Source organism: Salvelinus fontinalis, chromosome 12 (assembly GCF_029448725.1).
Source record: "Salvelinus fontinalis isolate EN_2023a chromosome 12, ASM2944872v1, whole genome shotgun sequence".
NCBI lineage: Eukaryota > Metazoa > Chordata > Actinopteri > Salmoniformes > Salmonidae > Salvelinus > Salvelinus fontinalis.
The window spans coordinates 13,712,920-13,733,918 of record NC_074676.1 but is presented as its reverse complement, the minus strand read 5'-3'; the positions used below and the strand labels follow the sequence as shown (position 1 = coordinate 13,733,918).

The following is a 20,999-nucleotide window of genomic DNA, read 5'->3' as shown; positions in this document are numbered from 1 at the left end:
CTTTATTTTTCTTTCCAAAACACTTGAATGTGCTGTCTCTGACAAACTCTCTCGCTATCTCTCTCAGAACGACTTTCTTGACCCTAACCAATCAGGCTTCAAGACGGGTCACTCAACTGAGACTGCTCTTCTCTGTGTCACGGTGGCTCTCCACACTGCCAAAGCTGACTCACGCAATTCAATTCAAAGGGCTTTTTTGGCATGGGAAACAGTTCTTTACATTGCCAAAGCAAGTGAAATAGATCATAAACAAAAGTAAAATAAACAATATAAACATAAACATTACACTCACAAAGTTCCACTCTCTGTTCTCATCCTCCTAGATCTATCTGCTGCCTTCGACACTGTGAACTATCAGATGACACTCAACTAATTTTCTCCTTCCCCCCTTCTGACACCCAGGTGGTGACACGCATCTGCATGCCTGGCAGATATCTCAGCCTGGATGTCGGCCCACCACCTCAAGCTCAACCTCAACAAGACCGAGCTGCTCTTCCTCCCAGGGAGTGCCGAGACCTCTCCATCACAGTTGACAACACCACTGTGTCCCTCCCAGAGTAAAAAGAAATTGAAACGTTACCTCTTCAAAGAGTACCTTAAAATAATGCCACAGCCCACTGACTTTGCTGATAGCTACTTTATTGAGGAAAAATGTACTTACTATGACTGAGATATGTGGTTGTACTACCTAGTTATCTTAAGATAAATGCAATAACTGTAAGTTGCTCTGGATAAGAGCATCTGCTAAATAGCTGAAATGTAAATGTAATGGCTTATATAAAGATACTATAATTAATTAATACTATTATTAATAAAGGAAAAAATCAAAACTTCTAAATAAGATTATACCATTTCTGGGTCGTTAAGTTGTACAGATAGCCTACCATACATTTGTATTCACCACGTTTTACTTTATTGGCGTAATGACATGTAGCCTAATACAACTATATTCTAATTTCTAGTACAATTTCAAACAGCACTTTGCCCGTTTCCTTTCATGTGATTCAACAATTCGTTAATGTATGTTAAAGATTGTCCAAGCCATGTACAGAGACTGATAAATCGTACTATGTCCCGACCAATACCGTGTAAAAGAAATGGCTACATTGCATTGAGTTAGTGTCACATTATGTAGCCTAATACGACTGATATCGTAGAATCTGAGGTCAACAAATATGGTGCTAACTATCAAATAACCCAAGTCAAAATGTGTGATCGTTTAATTATGACACATTTGCATTGTAATACGATTGACTGGTGTTTGATAATGCTGCAATGTTGCGTTATGTCACTGATGGTTGCACGTGATCACAACTGGTACATTTAGACACTTTACGCCAGTCCCTCGAAGCTTCAAGTGTTACAGAGAGTGAACAAAATGACACAGGGTTACTGTATCTATTTATGTTTTAGTTCTTACCTCGTTATTACTCGATTGTAGACTATAGTTGTTAGATCACTTCTGGTTGTTGACACGGAAGAGAAGAATACGTACTGTAGTTCTTTAGAAGGACTACATTTCTGCGTGGACTTTTCTCCCTGGTAGTTGAAGTCTTTTTGCTCAAGCAAAGGCAGCTGATCCGATAAAGATAGGCTATATTGCAATGCACTTGTATTGCTCTTCAGATAATATACTATCATATGTGCATGTATAACAGAGATAGTTATCAGTCATATATGATACTGTTAGTAGCCTAGTTAACCGTGGCCCTGAACTAGAATATGCTTTCTTGTCTAGCATTGGGCTATATGCTGTAGGGTTATGGCTGACTTTATGGAGAACAGGGGATCAGTTCTTATTGTACTTTTAATTGTTTCAGGATTCCAGATGATGGCTTCAATGGTACGAGATCCTATTAGTATATTAACTCCTAATTCTATGGGTATGCGTGACTCAGATCAAATTTGATCAGCTGCAGAAGTCGCTGCGTGGAGAGGACGAGGAGGATGTCGAACAAGGTGCGGTGCACGCAAAGTTGAAAGGGCACTGACTTTAGAGTCCAGATTGGTAAATAGGCTATAGGCCTACAATCACATGATGTTCTTGATGTTATTTAACTGGCACCACCGTATGGTCTCACAAGTAGCATACATAAATAGTAGACTAAAAACATGAGTCTGTCCTTTTTCCACAATTTGACTAATATTGCCCAGTTACATCACACATAGTATGTAATGCATTCATCCATTCATTTATCCACCATGTGTTTTGTTTTAGACTCATGCATTCAAAATATCCATAATAACCTGCTGAACGTATTATTTTAGTGATGGTTCTATACGAATCCTATGTTTACATCACTGCACATTATTTGTTATACTCTTATAAACATGGTGCAAATAAATAACGCCCCTTTTCTGGTTAAGAATCTAAAATGTACCGGGGTGTGACTGGGGAAAATAGTGCAGAGGGTGAATTTTAATGTTGCTAGTAAATGACAGAGTACTCACATCTGTGTGAGCTATGTCATCTGATTCCTGTCTAGTTCGCTCTGTGAAAATACAGTGTCGTCATGCGGTATGATGAGTGCTTGATACAGGCACGACGAATGGCCCACAGAATCATTCAACACTATGCAAATGCGCATTTCGAAAACTAGACCCAGCGATACTTTATACTGGGTTATTGCATAATAGTTCATGATGTTACATTTGCGTTTGTTCCTGTAGAGCTTATGTCAATAAAAATGTTTAAAATGAGGTTACTACGCACCTGATACTATTTGTGTAAATTAGGATGTCGTTTTTAATATTAGGAGGATGCCAATCTGGAGGAGATTGGCATCCTCCTAATATTAAACACGTCATCTTAATTACAGTTTAATTAATGATTGCAGTTAGCCTGTAGACCAGTGTTCCCCAAACTCGATGCTGGGGACCCCAAGTAGTGCACGTTTTGTTTTTTGCCCTAAAACTACACAAGTGATTCAATACTCAAGTCATCATTAAACGTTCATTATTGGAATCCGCTGTGTAGTGCTCGGGCAAAACCCAAACCTGCATCCCCTGGGGTCCCCAGGACCGAGTTCCGGAAGCACTGCTAGACACACTTTTTTTATGTTTCTTAAATATATTACATGAATCAGACAGGTGAGATGTCTAAAAACATTTTGCACAGTAGGGAAGGATTCGGTTTGTATTTTTATTGAGAAAATTATAAAACAAAAGGCCTATAGGCCCATGTTTTAACAAATGAAAACTAGGCTACCACATCCACATGCATTTAACCTATAACCCACTATTATTTGATATACATTTTTATATGTAGGCCTTTTCTCCAAATATCAAATCCCATTCAACGTTATGAATTAATAGTTACAAAGTTACACTACAATGTAACAGTTAAGACTAGGATCGACTCGATAGTCAATTGACTATATTGTACACCAAACTCGCTCCGCTCGCATTGCAACTTTTGCAGGGACTCTACAGACATGTCGTACACTAGCTGAAGTCATCCTGCAATTTGGCTCAACATTTGAGCCAAAACAATTCACAATCGACGGGGTTTTGTTGCAGAAATAATACACTATATTTTCCCCGTGGACTGAGCACGAATTTGTAACCTTGGATGGGATTTTAGATTTTTCTTCTCACTAATGAACTGAGCTAGTAATGCAGGAGACAGCGACTCTGTCAGTGGCTCAAGATGGCAGATTTTTACTGAGTTCTGAACAGATATCTCGCTTTATTTTTTGCCATGAATAACAGAAGTCCTTGCACCGATGGCCCCTGTATACGAAGGTAAGATATCTTTATATCTGAAGTCTTTTTGTGGTCAACCAGTCTTGTATAAAATAATATTGTAAATAAGAAAGAGGCAAGAGAGATAACTGTCTTGCACCCTATCGCTTCTTTGTATCGCAAAATGATAGAATTATGCATTTTCTGTTTAGTGTTTAGTTTTGCTCCATATTAGTTTGATAATATGTATCACTTTGTCATAATAGTTATTGCTCTGGTTGCAAACATGTAGTGTGACATCGATGGTCGAATCATTATGTAGGCTACAGTCTGCATCCCTAGCCGTCATAATTATTCTCTTGTGATGTTCCCGTGTGATATCCCACGATTTTAATCAAGTCGGCTACAAATACATTTCGAAATCTTCCTTTGAAAGCTATTGCATTTGATTCCAAATAGTATTGGTGTGGAAATTACACCATTGCTCTATAGCCCACAGAGGAGAGAGAAAGGGCGAGAAGAAAGAACATCGCAGTTCGCACATAGTCACGCAACCGGAGAGCAAATTTAGCCTAATTTATCTCCATTTAAAACCTACACTTTCAATTTCTGGTTAATGTTTAGTGCTCCATAACGTTTATTCATTTGTGCAAAGATAGATTTTCAACCAAAAGCAAAGACATGCTTATGTAGCATACTGCTGTTGCTGCATTACGTCTGTGACTAATCCCATTGAGAGAATTGTACTCAGCATGTTTAGGAAAAATGCTATGCCCTAAAGACATACGAGTAGAGTGCGATTCTATTTTGTTCTGTTACAATGTCTCACAAGGTAAAGAGCCTTAATTCTTGGAATAAGGCAGACCAGATAGAGACAGGTCTCATGGCTATGGTACAATTGTAATTTTCTATACAGTAGCTACATGTTGTGATGACTACCAGGGCAAATGCTATTTGGTCATCTACTAATATCCATAATCTTTTCGTATTAAAGGCTACTGCACAATACACCTCCATGCTCTTTAGAATTACACTGCAGATTGTTTTTGACATATATTCTTGTCATTAACCCCCAAAAAGGAACCATTACTTTCTTTTTTGGTTAGGGTGTAATCTGAAAATGTATGTTTTTATTATTGCCGTTTGTGTATTTTACTATTAGTCCGTGCTCCCTCTGCTGGTGTAACTTGGAACATAACCCTTTGTAACAAACCAGTAACTACATATACAATCACGTTTAGTTTGGATTCATTCATTTGTTGTTGAAAATGTGAAAGTTGGCATAGGCCTAAATTATGACAAAAACAAATAGTGTAGGCCTAGTAATTGTTAGGAAGCATGTAATTCCAATTTAGGTCTATTTCCTCATGAATCATAGGCTACAGCTGAAACTATAGTTAGAGAGGGACAAGTGACTGATTATTTAGTAGGCAATTCGTTTCACTAGATCTGTGAAAAGTAGGCTACATTCATGGTCATATCCTTTATGCCAATCCAGCCAGACTGATTAGTTGCAGACTGGCTAGAGAGCTCTGCGTGTTAAACTCAACAGCCAAATAGGTTTGCATTAGCATGAAAAGGAGAGTTGAAATGAGACTCCACTGTGCAAGGTAATTAGTTGGAATGGCATTCTCTGGCTTTCCTTTCATCATGGCGAGAAGCTGAGGAATTAATTGTCTACCTTCTCTGTTCTCGCCTGCTATGTGGAGCAGCAGCCAGGAACAGCAATGGAAATGGCCACATCCACTGGTGGAAAATGGTGACAGGGACCATCCATGTGCAAAGAGACCATCATGATGCTGGAATTCTGTGGACATTCAATAACCAAGACTGAAACATCTCCCTCCCGAATCTGTAGCCCTATCCTACAGTCACATTACTGTGGCCTCATGAGTGGAATGTTATTCATATTTTTCATAATTAATAAACCAGCAGAAAATCCGGTGTTGCTATGTGAAACGTTTTTTAAAAATATCTCAGTCTTCTGTGATGTAATATTGGGGTGCAAACTGAATACATTTCACCTCTATATCTGACACGGTACAGGTGTCTTCTTTTTTTTAAGCCCATTTTGTTTCAAAGTTTAAGACTACCAAGAAACACTGTGTGACCCTGATTTAGCCCACTGTAGTAAAATGTTAAAGGTACTGTGCAGTAGGCACTGCCCCCCCCCCCCCCCTCAAGGTTTTTTCTCATGATCAATTTAGTACCAACAAACCACTGGTATTTGATTTGATCAACAGTGTGCCTATGGAGAAAGAGAATCAGAGAGTAGGTGAGTTAGTGTCTTATGGGACGCTGTGGTAGTGATGGTTCGGAGCCAGATGTGCCAGTCTTGCCGCCCTGCCTGTCTCTGCCCTGTTGAGTTTGTGTGTTATTCTAAGCTCTGGCTGCCCAGCGCTCTGGCTGCCCAGTCTCATAACCCAAACTGACACGTTGATGAATGTATGATGGAGGGAGCAAGATCAGCAGCCCCCAGCTGTGGAAAAGCTAGTATTCAGACACAGACTCATGTCCCAGTCAGGGGAAAGTGGGGGTTGGGGGGGGGGGGGGGGGGGGGGGGGTTAGAGAGGGGGGGGGGGGGGGGGGCAGTGGGCGCCAGACAGCCCAGAGCAGGGCACCAGACAGCTCAGAGCAGGGCACCAGACAGCCCAGAGCAGGGCACCAGACAGCTCAGAGCAGGGCACCAGACAGCCCAGAGCAGGGCACCAGACAGCTCAGAGCAGGGCACCAGACAGCTCAGAGCAGGGCACCAGACAGCTCAGAGCAGGGCACCAGACAGCCCAGAGCAGGGCACCAGACAGCTCAGAGCAGGGCACCAGACAGCTCAGAGCAGGGCACCAGACAGCTCAGAGCAGGGCACCAGACAGCCCAGAGCAGGGCACCAGACAGCTCAGAGCAGGGCACCAGACAGCCCAGAGCAGGGCACCAGACAGCTCAGAGCAGGGCACCAGACAGCCCAGAGCAGGGCACCAGACAGCCCAGAGCAGGGCACCAGACAGCCCAGAGCAGGGCACCAGACAGCTCAGAGCAGGGCACCAGACAGCTTAATTTGTGGATCTGTCTCTCAGGTCAAACAATATCTTACAGAGCATTCGCAAGGCCGGAGACACTCTCATTGAAAAATGGACAGAGAATAGATCAGAGGCTGCCGCTGAGATGATGATGATTGTGGTGGTGGTGACAGGGATTGTAGGCTAGCCTAGCACTGCTGTTCATGTGTAGCTGTGTGTTTGACTTCTCTGTGGCTCCGAGAGACATACTAGGAGAAGAGGGAACTGGGGGTGGAGGGAGAGGTTTCGACACCACTCCCTGTCTTCTATGGGGTGAGTGCCCTTCTTGCTCTGTGTCAGTGGGTATGTAAAGGCAGAGAGAGGGAAAGGCTGAGGTCTGCCACCTCTCTCACTCTGTTGTTGGTAGCTGGCTGATTGGTATCGTCCTCGTAGGGCCGTGACCCCAGTTTTCATTCCAAGGTCACAGGGTTTCAACTTTGATTAGAAGTCCAGCAAAACCGCAAGAATTTGGGGCCAAGTCACCCCTTACTAAGTTAGAACGGAGCTTCCCGGCGATTATGTTTCAATGCGGAGCGGAGAGTTATGAGAGTTTAGCTAGTGACATAGCTTGGGTAGTCGGCAGATCTGTACGTAGTAGTGATCGTCGTTCTCCCTGTGTTGTCGATGCACAGGTAGCTCGCTGCGAGAGTTTAAGCCGATCACATGCTTTCACTTCAGCGTGCAGATTCTTTCCCCCTCATCCCATTGGTGCAGTTGCTTATTTGACGTCTGCTGGTAAATGTTATGAAAATTGACATGCCGCAGAATGTTACAAACATCCCCTTTGCATTATTCAAAATAGTCTATGTGAAAAGGAAATGAGAATCTAGTGTTCACTGTTCAGGTTCTTGGAGGTATTGATTTGTGAAAGCGTGTCATAGAATAAGCTACGCCAGGGAGAGGTGGTACTAGGAATACGGCATAATCAATGTGAGTTTGATGAGAGCAGACAGTGAGTGTGTGTTAGCCAGATCTCGGTGAAAGCGGGAGGGATATGGGATCCCTCTGATGTGTCTGTCTGGTGAAATGGTTCACAGGTGTGCTGCTCTGGCGGTTTGGTGAGGAACAGATGGGCGCGGGTTGAGTTCTGACCGAGCTGAAATGACAGGTTAGAGGTCAGGCTGAACAAAGCATTCACAGGCAAAACGTCAATGGGACTGTAACGTTACTGTGTGTGGCCTATTTCTACAGGCTCTATTCTGTTCATTCAACATGTTCCCATAAAAACATTGGTATGGGGACAGATAGAGAGATTAGAACGAGGAGCAATTTATTCAGATTATTTCATTAGTCCAAGTGTGCATAATTCCTCGATTCCTCGAAAAACTCAGCACTGGCAACATTCAAGGCTGCAAGGACCACTCCCACTCTTGGAGGACAGTGTGAGTCTTTGGAGGACAACTCACGTTTTAACGTGAGTTGCTGCTAGTGTGCTCAGTGTTTTGAGGGGGAGTGAGTTTTTGGCTGGGGATGTGCTGCTCAGTGCTGACAGAAGGCATTTCCGTACAGAGTGTTATACGTGTGCGAAGGCCTTCTTCCAGCAGGCAGTTCTGTTGTTGCTCTGTGTTTGCTGTCAGTTTGTATAGAGCAGCTGCCTGTGGCTCTGACTCTGACAAGCAGGTCTTGTGCAGTACATCCAGCTCTATCTGGATGCTGTGGTTTGTGTTCTGCTTAAGTATTGCGTGTCTCTGCTTGCTATTTCTTTCATCTTTAAGGAGACATTGTCCCTGGATAGAGTAAATGGAAGTTGTATTTGTTAAGCTATTCATTGTATAGTCATTTCTGGTTCGTAAATGACTTCTGTGCAGCAGAACGGCAGAGCTTCGAGGTGGCAATCTTTCTGTGTGTTTTTTTGTGTTGCCTCCTCAGGCCTGGTTGCCTGGTGATTCCAGCAGCTCTCCTCCATGTCCCCACCCTGCTCCATCCCCACTTCCCCACCCCCAAATACCACTCTGTTTGATTGTGAGATGAGAAGCCATTGGTCAGCTCAGACTCAACCCATGTGACACCAATGGACAGATTGGAAGCCCGGTTTTGGGGGGGGGGGGGGGGGGGGGGGGCGTTTAGGGCCTGTGGGGGCTTCTGTAGCGACAGCTTTTGTGCTCTCGTAATCTTGCCTCCCACCCCTCCCTCCCCTATCGTCCCGGCCCAGCCCAGCCCACCCCGCATACCAGCCTGTTTGGTGGTGGACATTGTCCAGGCCCTTAATCCTATTGTTTTGGATAATATCCCCCCATACCCAGTCCATTTGGCATGGCATTCTTTGGAAGAACAACAGACTGGTTCTTTATCACAGACAGGGTCTTCTAGCCTTTCATCATGGAATGTCACATTACACTCATGGAGCCAGGGCCCAATACTGTCCAATGATCCCACTGGGCACAGACGTCAATTCAACATCTATTCCATGTTGGTTCAGTATAATTTTATTGAAATGATGTGGAAACAATGTTGATTCAACCAGTGTAAGCTCAGTAGGATATCTTCACCATTGTGTATAGACTACAGTCTACAGTATCTAAAGGATTGTTATTGCAGGATGGGTACAGTACAGTTACTGCACAAAGGGAACAGAACATTTTTTAACTGCCCAGTTGCCCACCCTCTTCTTTTTGTTTTAATGGGAGCTTTTCAAAGTGAAAAATGTATGGCCATTTTTAATGAAGGCTTTCATGTTCTCTGTCTTCTTTCCTCTACTTCCGAGAGGGAGAGAGGGGGAGAGGGGGAGAGGGAGAGAGGGAGAGAGGGAGAGAGAGAGAGCAGGGTTTAGTGTAGACACAGACAGACAGACAGACAGACAGACAGACAGACAGACAGACAGACAGACAGACAGACAGACAGACAGACAGACAGACAGACAGACAGACAGACAGTACCAGTCAAGAGTTTGGACACACCTACTCATTCAAGGGTTTTTCTTTATTTTTACTATTTTCTACATTGTAGAATAATAGTGAAGACATCAAAACTATTAAATAACACATATGGAATCATGTAGTAACCAAAAAAATGTTAAACAAATCAAAGTATATTTTATATTTGAGACTCTTCAAAGTAGCCACCCTTTGCCTTGATGACAGCTTTGTACACTCTTGGCATTCTCTCAACCAGCATTATGAGGTAGTCACGTGGAATGCATTTCAATCAACAAGTGTGCCTTGTTAAAAGTTAATTTGTGGATTTATTTTCCTTAATGCGTTTGAGACAATCAGTTGTGTTGTGGCAAGGTACGGGTGGTATACAGAAGATAGCTCTGTTTGGTAAAAGACCAAGTCCATATTATGGCAAGAACAGCTCAAATAAGCAAAGAGAAATGACAGTTCATCATTACTTTAACACATGTCAGCCAATCCGGAAAATGTCAAGAACTTTGAAAGTTTCTTCAAGTGCAGTTGCAAAAACCATCAAGCACTATGATGAAACTGGTTCTCATGAGGACCGCCACAGGAAAGGAAGATCCAGAGTTACCTCTGCTGTAGAGGATAAGTTCATTAGAGTTAACTGCACCTCAGATTGCAGCCCAAATGAATGCTTCATAGAGTTCAAGTAACAGACACATCTCAACATCAACTGTTCAGAGGAGACTGCGTGAATCAGGCCTTCATGGTCGAATTGCTGAAAGAAACCACTACTAAAGGACACCAATAATAAGAAGAGACTTGCTTGGTCCAAGAAACATGAGCAATGGACATTAGACCGGTGGAAATCTGTCCTTTGATCTAATGAGTCCAGATTTGAGATTTTTGGTTCCAACCGCCGTGTCTTTGTGAGACGCAGATAAGTGAGCGGATGATCTACGCATGTGTGGTTCCCACGTGAAGCATGGAGGAGGAGGTGTGATGGTGTGGGGGTGTTTTGCTGGTGACACTAACATTGATTTATTTAGAATTCAAGGAACACTTAACCAGCTTGACTACCATAGCATTCTGCAGTGATATGCCATCCCATCTGGTTTGCGCTTAGTGGGACATTTGTTTATCAACAGAACAATGACCCACAACACTCCTCCAAGCTGTGTAAGGGCTATTTGACCAAGAAGGAGAGTGATAGAGTGCTGCATCCGATGACATGGCCTCCACAATCACCCAACCTCGATGAACCTTGGGATGAGTTGGACCGCAGAGTGAAGGAAAAGCAGCCAACAAGTGCTCAGCATATGTGGGAACTCCTTCAAGACTCTTGGAAAAGCATTCCTCATGAAGCTGGTTGAGAGAATGCCAAGAGTGTGCAAAGCTGTCATCAAGGCAAAGGGTGGCTACTTTGAAGAATCTAAAGCTTTTTTGGTTGCTACATGATTCCATATGTGTTATTTCATAGTTTTGATCTCTTCACTATTTTTCTACAATGTATAAAATAGTAAAAACTAAGAAAAATCCTTCAATGAGTAGGTGTAGAGAGAAATGAGATAGAGAGAAGCATTGTGCACTAGATGAAGTAACGATTGGAAAAGCACTGGGCAGAGTTGCAGCAGAGTTGGCCTTACCAACACAACAGAGAGAGAGGTTGATGGAGCGAGAGAGTGTGGGCCGTTCTTGGTCACGGAAGGGAAGCGGAGCGTCGCCCGGCTGGCTGGCGGAGGGCTGGCAGCCCCTTCACAGATGGCTGCAGGTACAGCGACACACTTGGCTGATAAACAAAGGACTTCAAACGGCCAGATGTGCTGTCTGCGGCTGCCCCGGGGGGGGGGCTTTTTCAGCTCTTTCGTTTCTGCTGGATCACTGACTAATCACCTAGTTGGCGTTGCTCAGTCTATCACTGACGTGTGTGTGGTCAACATTACCCTCAAAGACTCAGATATTACTGGCTTTGATGGTGTGTTGGAGGGTAGAGAGAACGCTGACACCAGATCACTGATTCAACTGGCCTCTGGGTCCTCCATTCGTGCTGACGGGAAAATACAAAAGCTAAAGAAAAGAATGTTCCCCAGGCCACAGTTCAGATACTTTCCCATATCTTACTTCATCCCATGATTATCTCTTTAGTGCATTTTGAAACTATAATGGCCTCATGCTTTCGTCACTGTCATAGCTGCCCGAAATAGAAAATAATGTAACTTTATGTTCAAAGAAAAATGGGATTGTTCGGTTTTTTTCTTTTACTTTTCACTCATCTTATTATATATTTTTTTGATAGCCAGTTGGTTATTATTATTTCAAGGCCTCATTCATGACTACATAGACCAGGCTTTCAGTCCTTTGAAACGACTCCTCACTTCAAAGCCTGAGGCACATGGGTAAAAACAGCTCTGCCTCACTGCTCTTAGAGCTGACCCTTCTTTTCAGAGCGAGTTAGAGAGAAAGGGGGAAATACAGGAGAGGCCGAGGGGGGTGGAGAGACCCATGGGCCTCCGTGGTGCTCTCAGAGGTCGTGGGGGGTGCAGAAGGGTTGCAGGGGTGCACCCGTCTCCTCTAACCTGTCTCCTCACATTGAGCATTAATGGCACACACACACGCAAACACACGTGCAGGCACCCCTCGTCCTCCATGATGGGCCGTGGCAGCTGTGCGCTCAGGCAGGGGGCTAGCAAAAGCTCTGGCTTTTCAGAGAATGCGCCTCAGAAAAAGGGCAAGACCTGACCTTTAGATATATGAAAGCTTGTCCTCCATCTTCGGCGCTGCAGGACTGTTGTTTTTGCCTCGTTAACTTCCTGAAATAAACAGAGTCAGGGAGTTGAGGCCTGGCCTCCGCCCTAGTAGCTGATATGGTGCTTATTGGCTTGCAGACAGTGTGGTCACTAACAGTGATGCTTGGCTATTTACATAGCGGGTTTTGGATGTTATGTGTATTTGCAGATCTGGTTTCAAATGCATTTTGAAATGATTTCAAATACTTTAGCTGGACTTGATTGAGCTTGCTTGGAGCAATGGAAGTTATAGAATAGTGTAAGCTCGCCCACCGAGCACTCCAGGCAGGCTAAAGCAAACCCTCAAAGTATTTGAAGGATTTTAGATTTGTACCCAGGTCTGGTTATTTGTGAGCATACTCACTGTAAATATCCTTGAAGACCTTATGTTGCCTAGGCTGTGAACCAGACTGCGTGGAGAGTTGAGTTGGCTGCTTGGCTGGTTTCCCTCATTACCTCAGCAGTTATGTCACCAGACAGTCTCTGCCATGTTTAGCGCACATTGCGTTGAAAACTCAACCCTCCTCAAATGATAGGTGTAATTCACGTGAGTTGGTGTGTTGGTGTGTGGCCGTGCCTGTCTGCTTGATATGGGTCTGTTGCTGTGGCCTCTCCTGGATTCTGTGAAGAGAGTGGGAGGATCTTCCAGAGAGGAAGCTACTCCCCTGTTCAGAGAACCACCAGTTAGTTCATTGGAACAGGAACCAAGCTGCTAAATGACTCTGCACCATGGCCCTTTCCTGGTCTTCAGCTCAGTTTCAACCCCCTCCCCTGAAATAGCATGCCCCTTGTCACCTGGGGAAGCATGTGTGCCATGCTCTGCCCCATCCCTAAGTTCTATGTGACAACAGAAAGGAATAGGAGGAGGCGGAGGGAGACAAGGAATAAGGAAAGGCTAACCACACGTGGGTATTGATTGTTTGCTCTGGCGTGTGAGGGATAAAGAGCTTCAAGACAGGGGCTGTTGTCCCCTCCACGGCTGGCCATCTCAGAGCAGAGCAGGGAGTGGGAGTAGCACTAGTCTCTTATCATTATGCGACACATTGACTCAATGGCGTCCCTACAACACATTCTGTCTGTCAGTCCAATCTGCACTCCAGCAGACAAGACCAGGCTAATAGGCAGCCCACTTCCTCGAAAATGCTGCTGCTCAAAATCAAACATGTTTTGAAAACACCTTGCCTGCATCTCTCCTGATTGGTCGCTGGGTAACTTATCGGGTATGACTGGTTCTTCTGTGGTCGTGGTTCACCGCCCGACGAGGCAGAGACGCAGGGGCGGGCTATGGGTGTCTGTCACTCAAAATACCTGCTGGGTTTTGTGGGCACACGCACACATACACACACACTGTATTTGGTTCATTCCTGGCAGGGTGTTGAGACCAGGCTGGGCTGTACAGTTTCTCCAATGGGTGGGAGTCGTACCGGAGTACAGGCGTAGCTCCATCAGTATGTTGGAGATTAGTGCAGAGCTGTTGACCCCTGGGTTCCTCCTTGGCCCCTGGCGCCTGTGTTAAAGCACACCCATACCCCAGGAAATGTTCCTCCATGGTGGACTGGACTGGACTGGTTGGTGCTTCTTAATGTCTCTAAAACCACAACCTATTGACAGATAATGCTATTCCAACGGGATATGTCTCTCTCTTTTCTCTCTCTCTCTCTCTCTCTCTCTCTCTCTCTCTCTCTCTCTCTCTCTCTCTCTCTCTCTCTCTCTCTCTCTCTCTCTCTCACTCTCACTCTCACTCTCACTCTCACTTTCACTCTCTTTCACTCTCTTTCACTCTCTCTCTGTCGCTCTCTTTCACTCTCTCTCTCTCTCTTTCACTCTCTCTCTCACTCGCTCTCTCTTTTCTCTCTTTTCTCTCTCTCTCCCTGCCATCTTCAGCACAGTATCATGGAGGGCATGGAGGATGTAAAGCCTGCTCTGCTCATAATATTGGAAATGAAACAAGTGCAAAGCCATTAAAATACTTTCCCAAAGATAATCATATTAGGGTAATACAAATATGCCCCTTCGCAAATGCTATTACTATCTGTCTGCAGCCCAGTTAATTTACAAACCCAGTTGATTTTCATGTATTTTCTCTTTGATTGTTTATTGCCTTATTCCCTCTGCTTGGTATCTTTGTCTTGTTCTACTTGTCTGTTGATTGTTTGGTCTGGGTCGATAATTACATTTCATTGGAAAATGTTGGACTGATCCACAATCTGATTATGGTCTATGACAGTTAATGGTTTCTTCAGAAATCTTTACATGCCACAGGGCCAATATTGGTCGATCTTTAGATTGAAGTATGGTGGTTGATATGTTGTGTGTGTGTCTGTGTGTGTCTGTCTCTGGGGTTTTGTAACCTGGCACAGCAGCCTTTGATCAGCTCTTGCAGCACTGCAAAAACTGCACACATGCCACCTCAACATGCACACACACACGATTAAATCACATATGGTTAGACCTCCTTTGGTGACTGAACGTTTAGGCCTACGTATCTATAGATACAAACAATAACCTGCTGTCCTGCTGCTCGTTAGGAGTGAGAGGGATAGAACATGCAGTGGAGAGAGGCCTGTCGGGTCGGTACTGTACATGGGTGATAAGCAGAGAGAAGAAAGGCAGGCTGCTTATCAGGTGTGTGTCCCTGCATGGCCTCGCTGTGTTTGCCTGGTGACCTGAAACAGTAGTTAAAAGAGAGTTGTTTTGAGAGGGATGGTGGGGTTAAATGCCTAGTGTAGCAGCAATGTTACGCTTTCTCCCTTTCTATTTTCTCTTTCCATCTTTCTGTTTCTGTCTCTCACTCTCTCTTGCTCTGTCTCACTATCTTTCTGTTTCTCTCTCACTCTCTCTTGCTGTCTCTATCTTTCTGTTTCTCTCTCCCTCACTCTTGCTTTGTCTCTATCTTTCTGTTTCTCTCACTCTTGCTCTGTCTCTATCTTTCTGTTTCTGTCTCTCACTCTCTCTTACTCTTTGATCTGTCTTGCCCTGGGTCTCTGTCTGTCTGCCTGCCTGTCTCTCTCTCTCTTTTTCCCTCTCTCTCTCACTGTCTCTGTAGAGAGGAAGTTGGGTGCTGTGCTTTGTACAATTGCCCTGCTCGTGATTTTTCATTAGTAAGAAAGACTGCTCAAATAGAGCTCATGCTGCCATCACCCTGTACCCCTCTCCTCTCTCCTATCTCCCTCTCCCAAGGCTAGGGTTGCAAAATTCTGGGAACTTTTAATAATCTATTGAAATGTGTCTAATAAATAAACAGGCAGAGGCTAGGCTGTGGCAGAATGAAACCATGCCAAAGGTGCCTCATAGAGGTAGGTGGCTTTTTATAGCGTCTGCACTTTACATGTGAATAACAAGCTGTAATCTATTATCTAACCACTGCTGAGCGGCTGCTTTGTTTTTCGTTTAGATGCGTGTTCATGGCCACCACCTAGGTAGTAGACTATTTGTCATTCATTATAAAGAAGATTTGGAATGCATTGGCTACAAGTGACCTTATGGATTTGTGTTGTAGTGTGTGTGTATGGTAGCTAGTCCGCCAGCAGTAGTTACCTGTAGGTTGAACAGGACCTTTGTTGTGTACTGAGGCTGTGGCCTGCTAACTAGCTGTCCCTGACTGCCTCTCTAAGGAATTATTCTATAAATAAGCTGAGATGGGAGCTATAAAAGTGGACAGGGTGGTCAATAGTGGCCTGGAGTAGTGTGTGTTTATGTGAGACAGTAGGGGAGCGACAGGCCCTAGCACCCCCTCTAAGGACCGTTCCAGGCAGACAGACTCACAAGGCCAGGCTGAATGACATGGCTTACTGGCTCGCTCCAAACAGACAATATGTTCCTCTTCACCGCTGCATTCATTTTCACCTCCAGTCCCCTGAGAGGCTGGCTTACTCTGTGCTGCTTATGGCACAGGAGAGTCTCTGCTATGGGACTTGAAGGACGGGTGTGGACAGACGGAGAGATAAGAGAGTCAGACACCCGCCACGGTGTCTCTCTCTCTTGGAAGGGGGGTGGATAGCGATGACCCTGATGCTGAGTGGAGTGGACAGCAGAGAAGGGTAGGGGTTGGAGGGGTTCTGCTCCCTCTCTTCTCTCACGCCACTGTCCCCATCAGAGCCGAGGGGAGCTAATGCTTTGTCTCGACGGACAGAGGTCAAGCCATTAACCAGTGATCTGCCCCCCATGCGCTCTGATGATTCCTACAGATGCCTTAATGTCTTGGATCATCCCTAAGAGACAGACAACCCTCAGATGGGCCTCTGGTGATCTCTTGCAGACTGCACATGGACTCCTTGTCCAGTGTCCACCTTGTCCATTCTGCTGAAGGAGATGGTTCAGGACCATGGACATAGAGTTCCAGGTCTTAACTTGGACTTAGTTTCTGCTACATTCACAGAGGGTTAGCTCTGAGAAGGGTCCCGCTATGACTGAGGAAGGGTTGTGTATTTGATTCATCCTCTCTCCTCTAGAGAAGAATGCTGCATGGCACGTTGTCATGCATACCACTATACAGGCCTTTATTAAAACGGCCAAGCACACAGTCAGTAACCAGACCAAGAAGGCCTCCAGCCTTTATTTTCCCCTCCTTCCATCCTCCCTCCCTCCCTCGGCCTCCCGCGCACACTCTTAGAAACAAAAGTTTATATATATTTTTTTTAACCTTTATTTAACTAGACAAGTCAGAAGAAATTCTTATTTTCAATGACAGCCTAGGATGTCATAAGGTGAATGCACCAATTTGTAAGTCGCTCTGGATAAGAGCGTCTGCTAAATGACTTAAATGTAAATGTAAATGAACAGTGGGTTAACTGCCTTGTTCAGGGGCAGAACGACAGATTTTTACCTTTCAGCTCAGGGATTTGACCTTGCAACCTTTCAGTTACTATTCCAACGCTCTAACCACTAGGCTACCTGCCTAATTGTATTTTTTTGGGCTGCCCCATAGGAGAACCTTTTGAAGAACCCTTTCTGGTTCCATGTAGAACCCTTTCAGTTCAATAATAAACAATGCTGGTTCCATGTAGAACCCTTGTCGAAGAACCCCTTTGGAACCCTTTTTTCTAAGAGTGCAGAATAGAGTTGATCCTCTCAAAAAGCAGATGAACCTTTGAAAGAGGACATAATCCCCCCTGAAGACATTGAACATTACCATTTCAGCATACTGCCTCTGAACAGGGGGAAATACCACTGTGGTATGCTGCTAAATTGCAGTGCACTAAACACACCATGCTCTTTCAGGTGTTTTAAATGGAGAGGCAGGCTACTCAAGGCATTCCAACATTGTAAATGTCAAACAATGGGCCCTTGACTGTTTTGTGTTTGGCACAGAGTTCAGAAATTCAAATAAATGAGGGCATTTGGAAGCTTTGTAGACTACAATGTTGGTTTAAATATAAAAAGGCAACAATTAACAACAACAAAAGGGAGGCGGTTGTTACGTGTTCAGGGTTCAGATTTGAAACCGTTTTGAACTTATGTGGCGATTCAATACGGTGATTAATGCGTTCTGACATTCCAGTGAGGTACTATTGTGCACGTTGTTGCCTATGCATGTTGTTCAGAGATAACGTTCCAGCCGTTTGACCCCATTCTGTTTGTTCATTTAAATACTTATCTGTCTCTGAGTCAGTTACTCTTTATTCAACCCTTCAGTTGTGTTAACTGGAACTTTCCCAGCTCCCAGAGTTACCCTAGTGAGTCATGGATACGTTAAATTCACCATGTTTAGTAAGTATTTCCTCAGAATATATCTCAGTTCAGATTCCCAAGTATTTCCTCAGAATACGTTTCAGTACAGTTTCCCAAATTAGACAAGTGGGGGCAAATGTCCTGGCTGTCGCCTACATTTCCCCATGTGGCATGTGTCCTGGCTGTCGCCTACATTTCCCCATGTGGCTCAAGTTTGGATACCTATAACAGAACAGTAACCAACAGGAGTCAATGACTAATAACTAACGTCAGTTTGAGGATAATTTCAGATGGCGATGGCGCTGCTATGGAAAGAGCAGTTACAATTTGAGCCTAAAGCCATAATCCCAAAGCTGCCTGGCCGATGCAGTTACTGTTGGTCATCCCTAATCATAGTGCTATAATCCTGGAATGTTCCATCACCATCAGAATAGTAGGCCAATGCTCCATAGTATCTTATTATCCTCCCATAGGCTCTCAGTCAGTCCCACGCTGACGGTGACTAGTGACTACGGTGCCCAAATTATTTTGAGCAGCAAAGTGCCCAGCTAAGGAATCGGTGGGTAATCCAAGTGACATCTGGCCCTGGTGTCTTATGTGATTAGCTGAGTGCCTTGCTCCTAATAGCCCAGCGGACAGTCTTCATTACTCCATTACTCCATCCATCCACACGTTGTTGCCACGTTGTTACAAAGCGGCCTGGTGGGTCTAAATTCTACAGCGGCCGTCCACACAGACCAGTCCGAGGTGGGGGACAGAGAGGAGTGTCTAGGGCTATAGGGGAACCCTTATGCAAGACGAGTAGTTTGATTAAGCTTGAGGCTAGCAAATAGCCTCTAATAATATGCTTAAAGGGATAGTTTGGGGTTTCCTCAATGAAGCCCTTTAACTGCTTCTCCAGAGTCAGATGAACTCGTGGATACCATGGTTATGTATCTGCATCCAGTATGTAGGAAGTTAGAGGTAGTTTCACGAGCCAATGCTAACTAACTTACCACAAAGACTGGAAGTCTTTGGGTACAGCTAGCGTGCCAAGGGCAAGGACCTCATTGCCAAAATCCCGAACTATTCCTTTAATCAGCTAGCCTACAGGCGTCAGCTTCAGTGTGCAGCATTAAGGTTAAGACCAGATGACCGTTAGGATGACCAGTGTCCCTGGCTATATCGGGTCAGACAGACATTTGTTAGGAGGGAAGGGAGGAGGAAGAGGAGGGAGGAAAGGAGATGGAGTAGGATGAAGAGGAGGAGGAGAGGAGATTTGCAGTGACTTAATAATCTATCAGAACTCAAAAATCTAATAATGACAGAGTGACTAAGCACGTCTCCTCCCTCCGCTCCCTGTCCCAACACACTCCTGAATCATCATTTTGGGAACATTTCAGGGACTCCTCCGAAACGTTGGGGAAATGTTCTACTCATTAGCTCCTGGACCTCTGCACAGTTTCTTCTCTTCGGAGTCACTGTGTGTTAAGTCATCTATAAGGAGACAGGAAAGCATGATTGGTTTTAGCATTTGGCTAGGGCTATGTCTGATACTTTATATACTGTACTCACTGTGTGAATGCATGGGTGTGTTTTAGGATTTTGAGCATGTGTGTAAGGATTTTGTTTATGTTTACAAATGGCAATGTGAGTGTGAGTGAAGATGTACACAGTGGTAGCTCTTAAATTTGTTAGTACACTAATTCGGGGTACATGGGAGACTGTAAATATAGCAGTACCGAGGCCTGCATGTAAGCAAGCGTGTGCTGCAACAATAATTTCAGTGCTACAAACATCATTGCTAAAAACCCTGTTTGAGCTGGTTATTTTGGTGCCGTTTTTTGCTTCTGAGGCAGCCGATTCCCATGAGCTCAGTGCCTCGCAGTTTACCGCTTTTGATTTGTCGCCTTCGGGATCTGCGGTTAAGATGGAGTTCAAATGCTTCTCTGTTGTTTCGAAAGTAGATGAAGGTTTTTCTCTCTCGCTCTCTTTCTATGTACCAACAGATGCAGGGTCTGAGTTGTCATTTAGCTTTTTGCGGAGGAAATTTCTATCATTCCTTGAAACATTTTGGTTCACATTTCTGTATTCCTCTGATGATTCTCTGAGCTCCCTATGAATGAGTATTCGAAATACCTCTGTTTACATTTGTCCAGATGGGAACAGAAGAGAAATGGTAGTTCCTCTGAATATATATCATATCTTTTATAGTCATCATTCATACACAAAGTTCCTGTTTAAACCTTACATGTATCCTATAATGAAGCACGTCCCAATACTGGATTTAAGTGATAATGCCCTCGAAGCCTGTGTTTGGAGGATATATTGGCACGGGTGTTGCCAATATATCCTACAAACACGGGCTTTGAGGGCATTATCACTTTTATACAACGGGTTACCAACATATTCAAGTAATGATTTACATATTTTTATTAAAAACGTAATTTTGATTAATTTATTCATACTATTTCATCCTACCCAAGCCGGCTGGTCGTTTGTTCTATTGGTTCGGTTGCCAGAGATGCGACTCAGTCATTCCGTCTTTTTGTTCTGTATTTATGGACGCGACCCAGTCGTTCGTTCTAAATGTTCCATTGCCATACTGGCTGGCAACATTCTTATCCCTTGCTCGCTAGCTAGCCAACTACGGCTAACTTGCAGTCACGTCAAACAGTGCAGACAGAATAACAACAGTAGCTTTATCTGTTTAAGCTGTTTTCTAGTGATATTTATTTGGATACATCCATAATAGAAAATGTGCTCTCTCGTTAGGCCACTGTTGTTTAGAGGAGCTAGCCAACAACACCGCTAACACAATCACTTCAAACTGAAGCTGGAAAGACTGCCAACTAGCTGCACTTCATTTCGTTTGACTTTTTTTCAATTGACATTTCTTTGTATATATCCATAAAAATTACGCCAGCTGATTCATGATTTCGACTGGCTGAGAAACACTGCCTGCCTCTCTCTCTCATCCCGACTCTCGA

At 44.3% G+C, this 20,999-nt stretch overlaps 2 protein-coding genes across 8 annotated transcripts in view; one reads left to right on the top strand and one right to left on the bottom strand.

Annotated features, from left to right (window-relative positions):
* LOC129866837 (thromboxane-A synthase-like) overlaps positions 1 to 1,817 on the bottom strand; it is a 98,661-nt gene extending 96,844 nt beyond the window's left edge. Inside the window, exon 1 of the mRNA XM_055939807.1 lies at positions 1,421 to 1,817. The gene's annotated coding sequence lies outside the window, so the exon portion shown is untranslated. The remainder of the gene's footprint in view (positions 1 to 1,420) is intronic.
* Positions 1,818 to 3,396: 1,579 nt separating this feature from the next.
* The window catches only part of LOC129866835 (homeodomain-interacting protein kinase 2-like), a 95,772-nt gene continuing 78,169 nt past the window's right edge, over positions 3,397 to 20,999 (top strand). For all 7 annotated transcript variants that reach the window (XM_055939806.1, XM_055939802.1, XM_055939801.1 and 4 more), the window contains exon 1: positions 3,397 to 3,744. In XM_055939806.1, the coding sequence (XP_055795781.1) occupies positions 3,726 to 3,744 (19 nt within the window). In that variant the 5' untranslated portion in view covers positions 3,397 to 3,725. The remainder of the gene's footprint in view (positions 3,745 to 20,999) is intronic.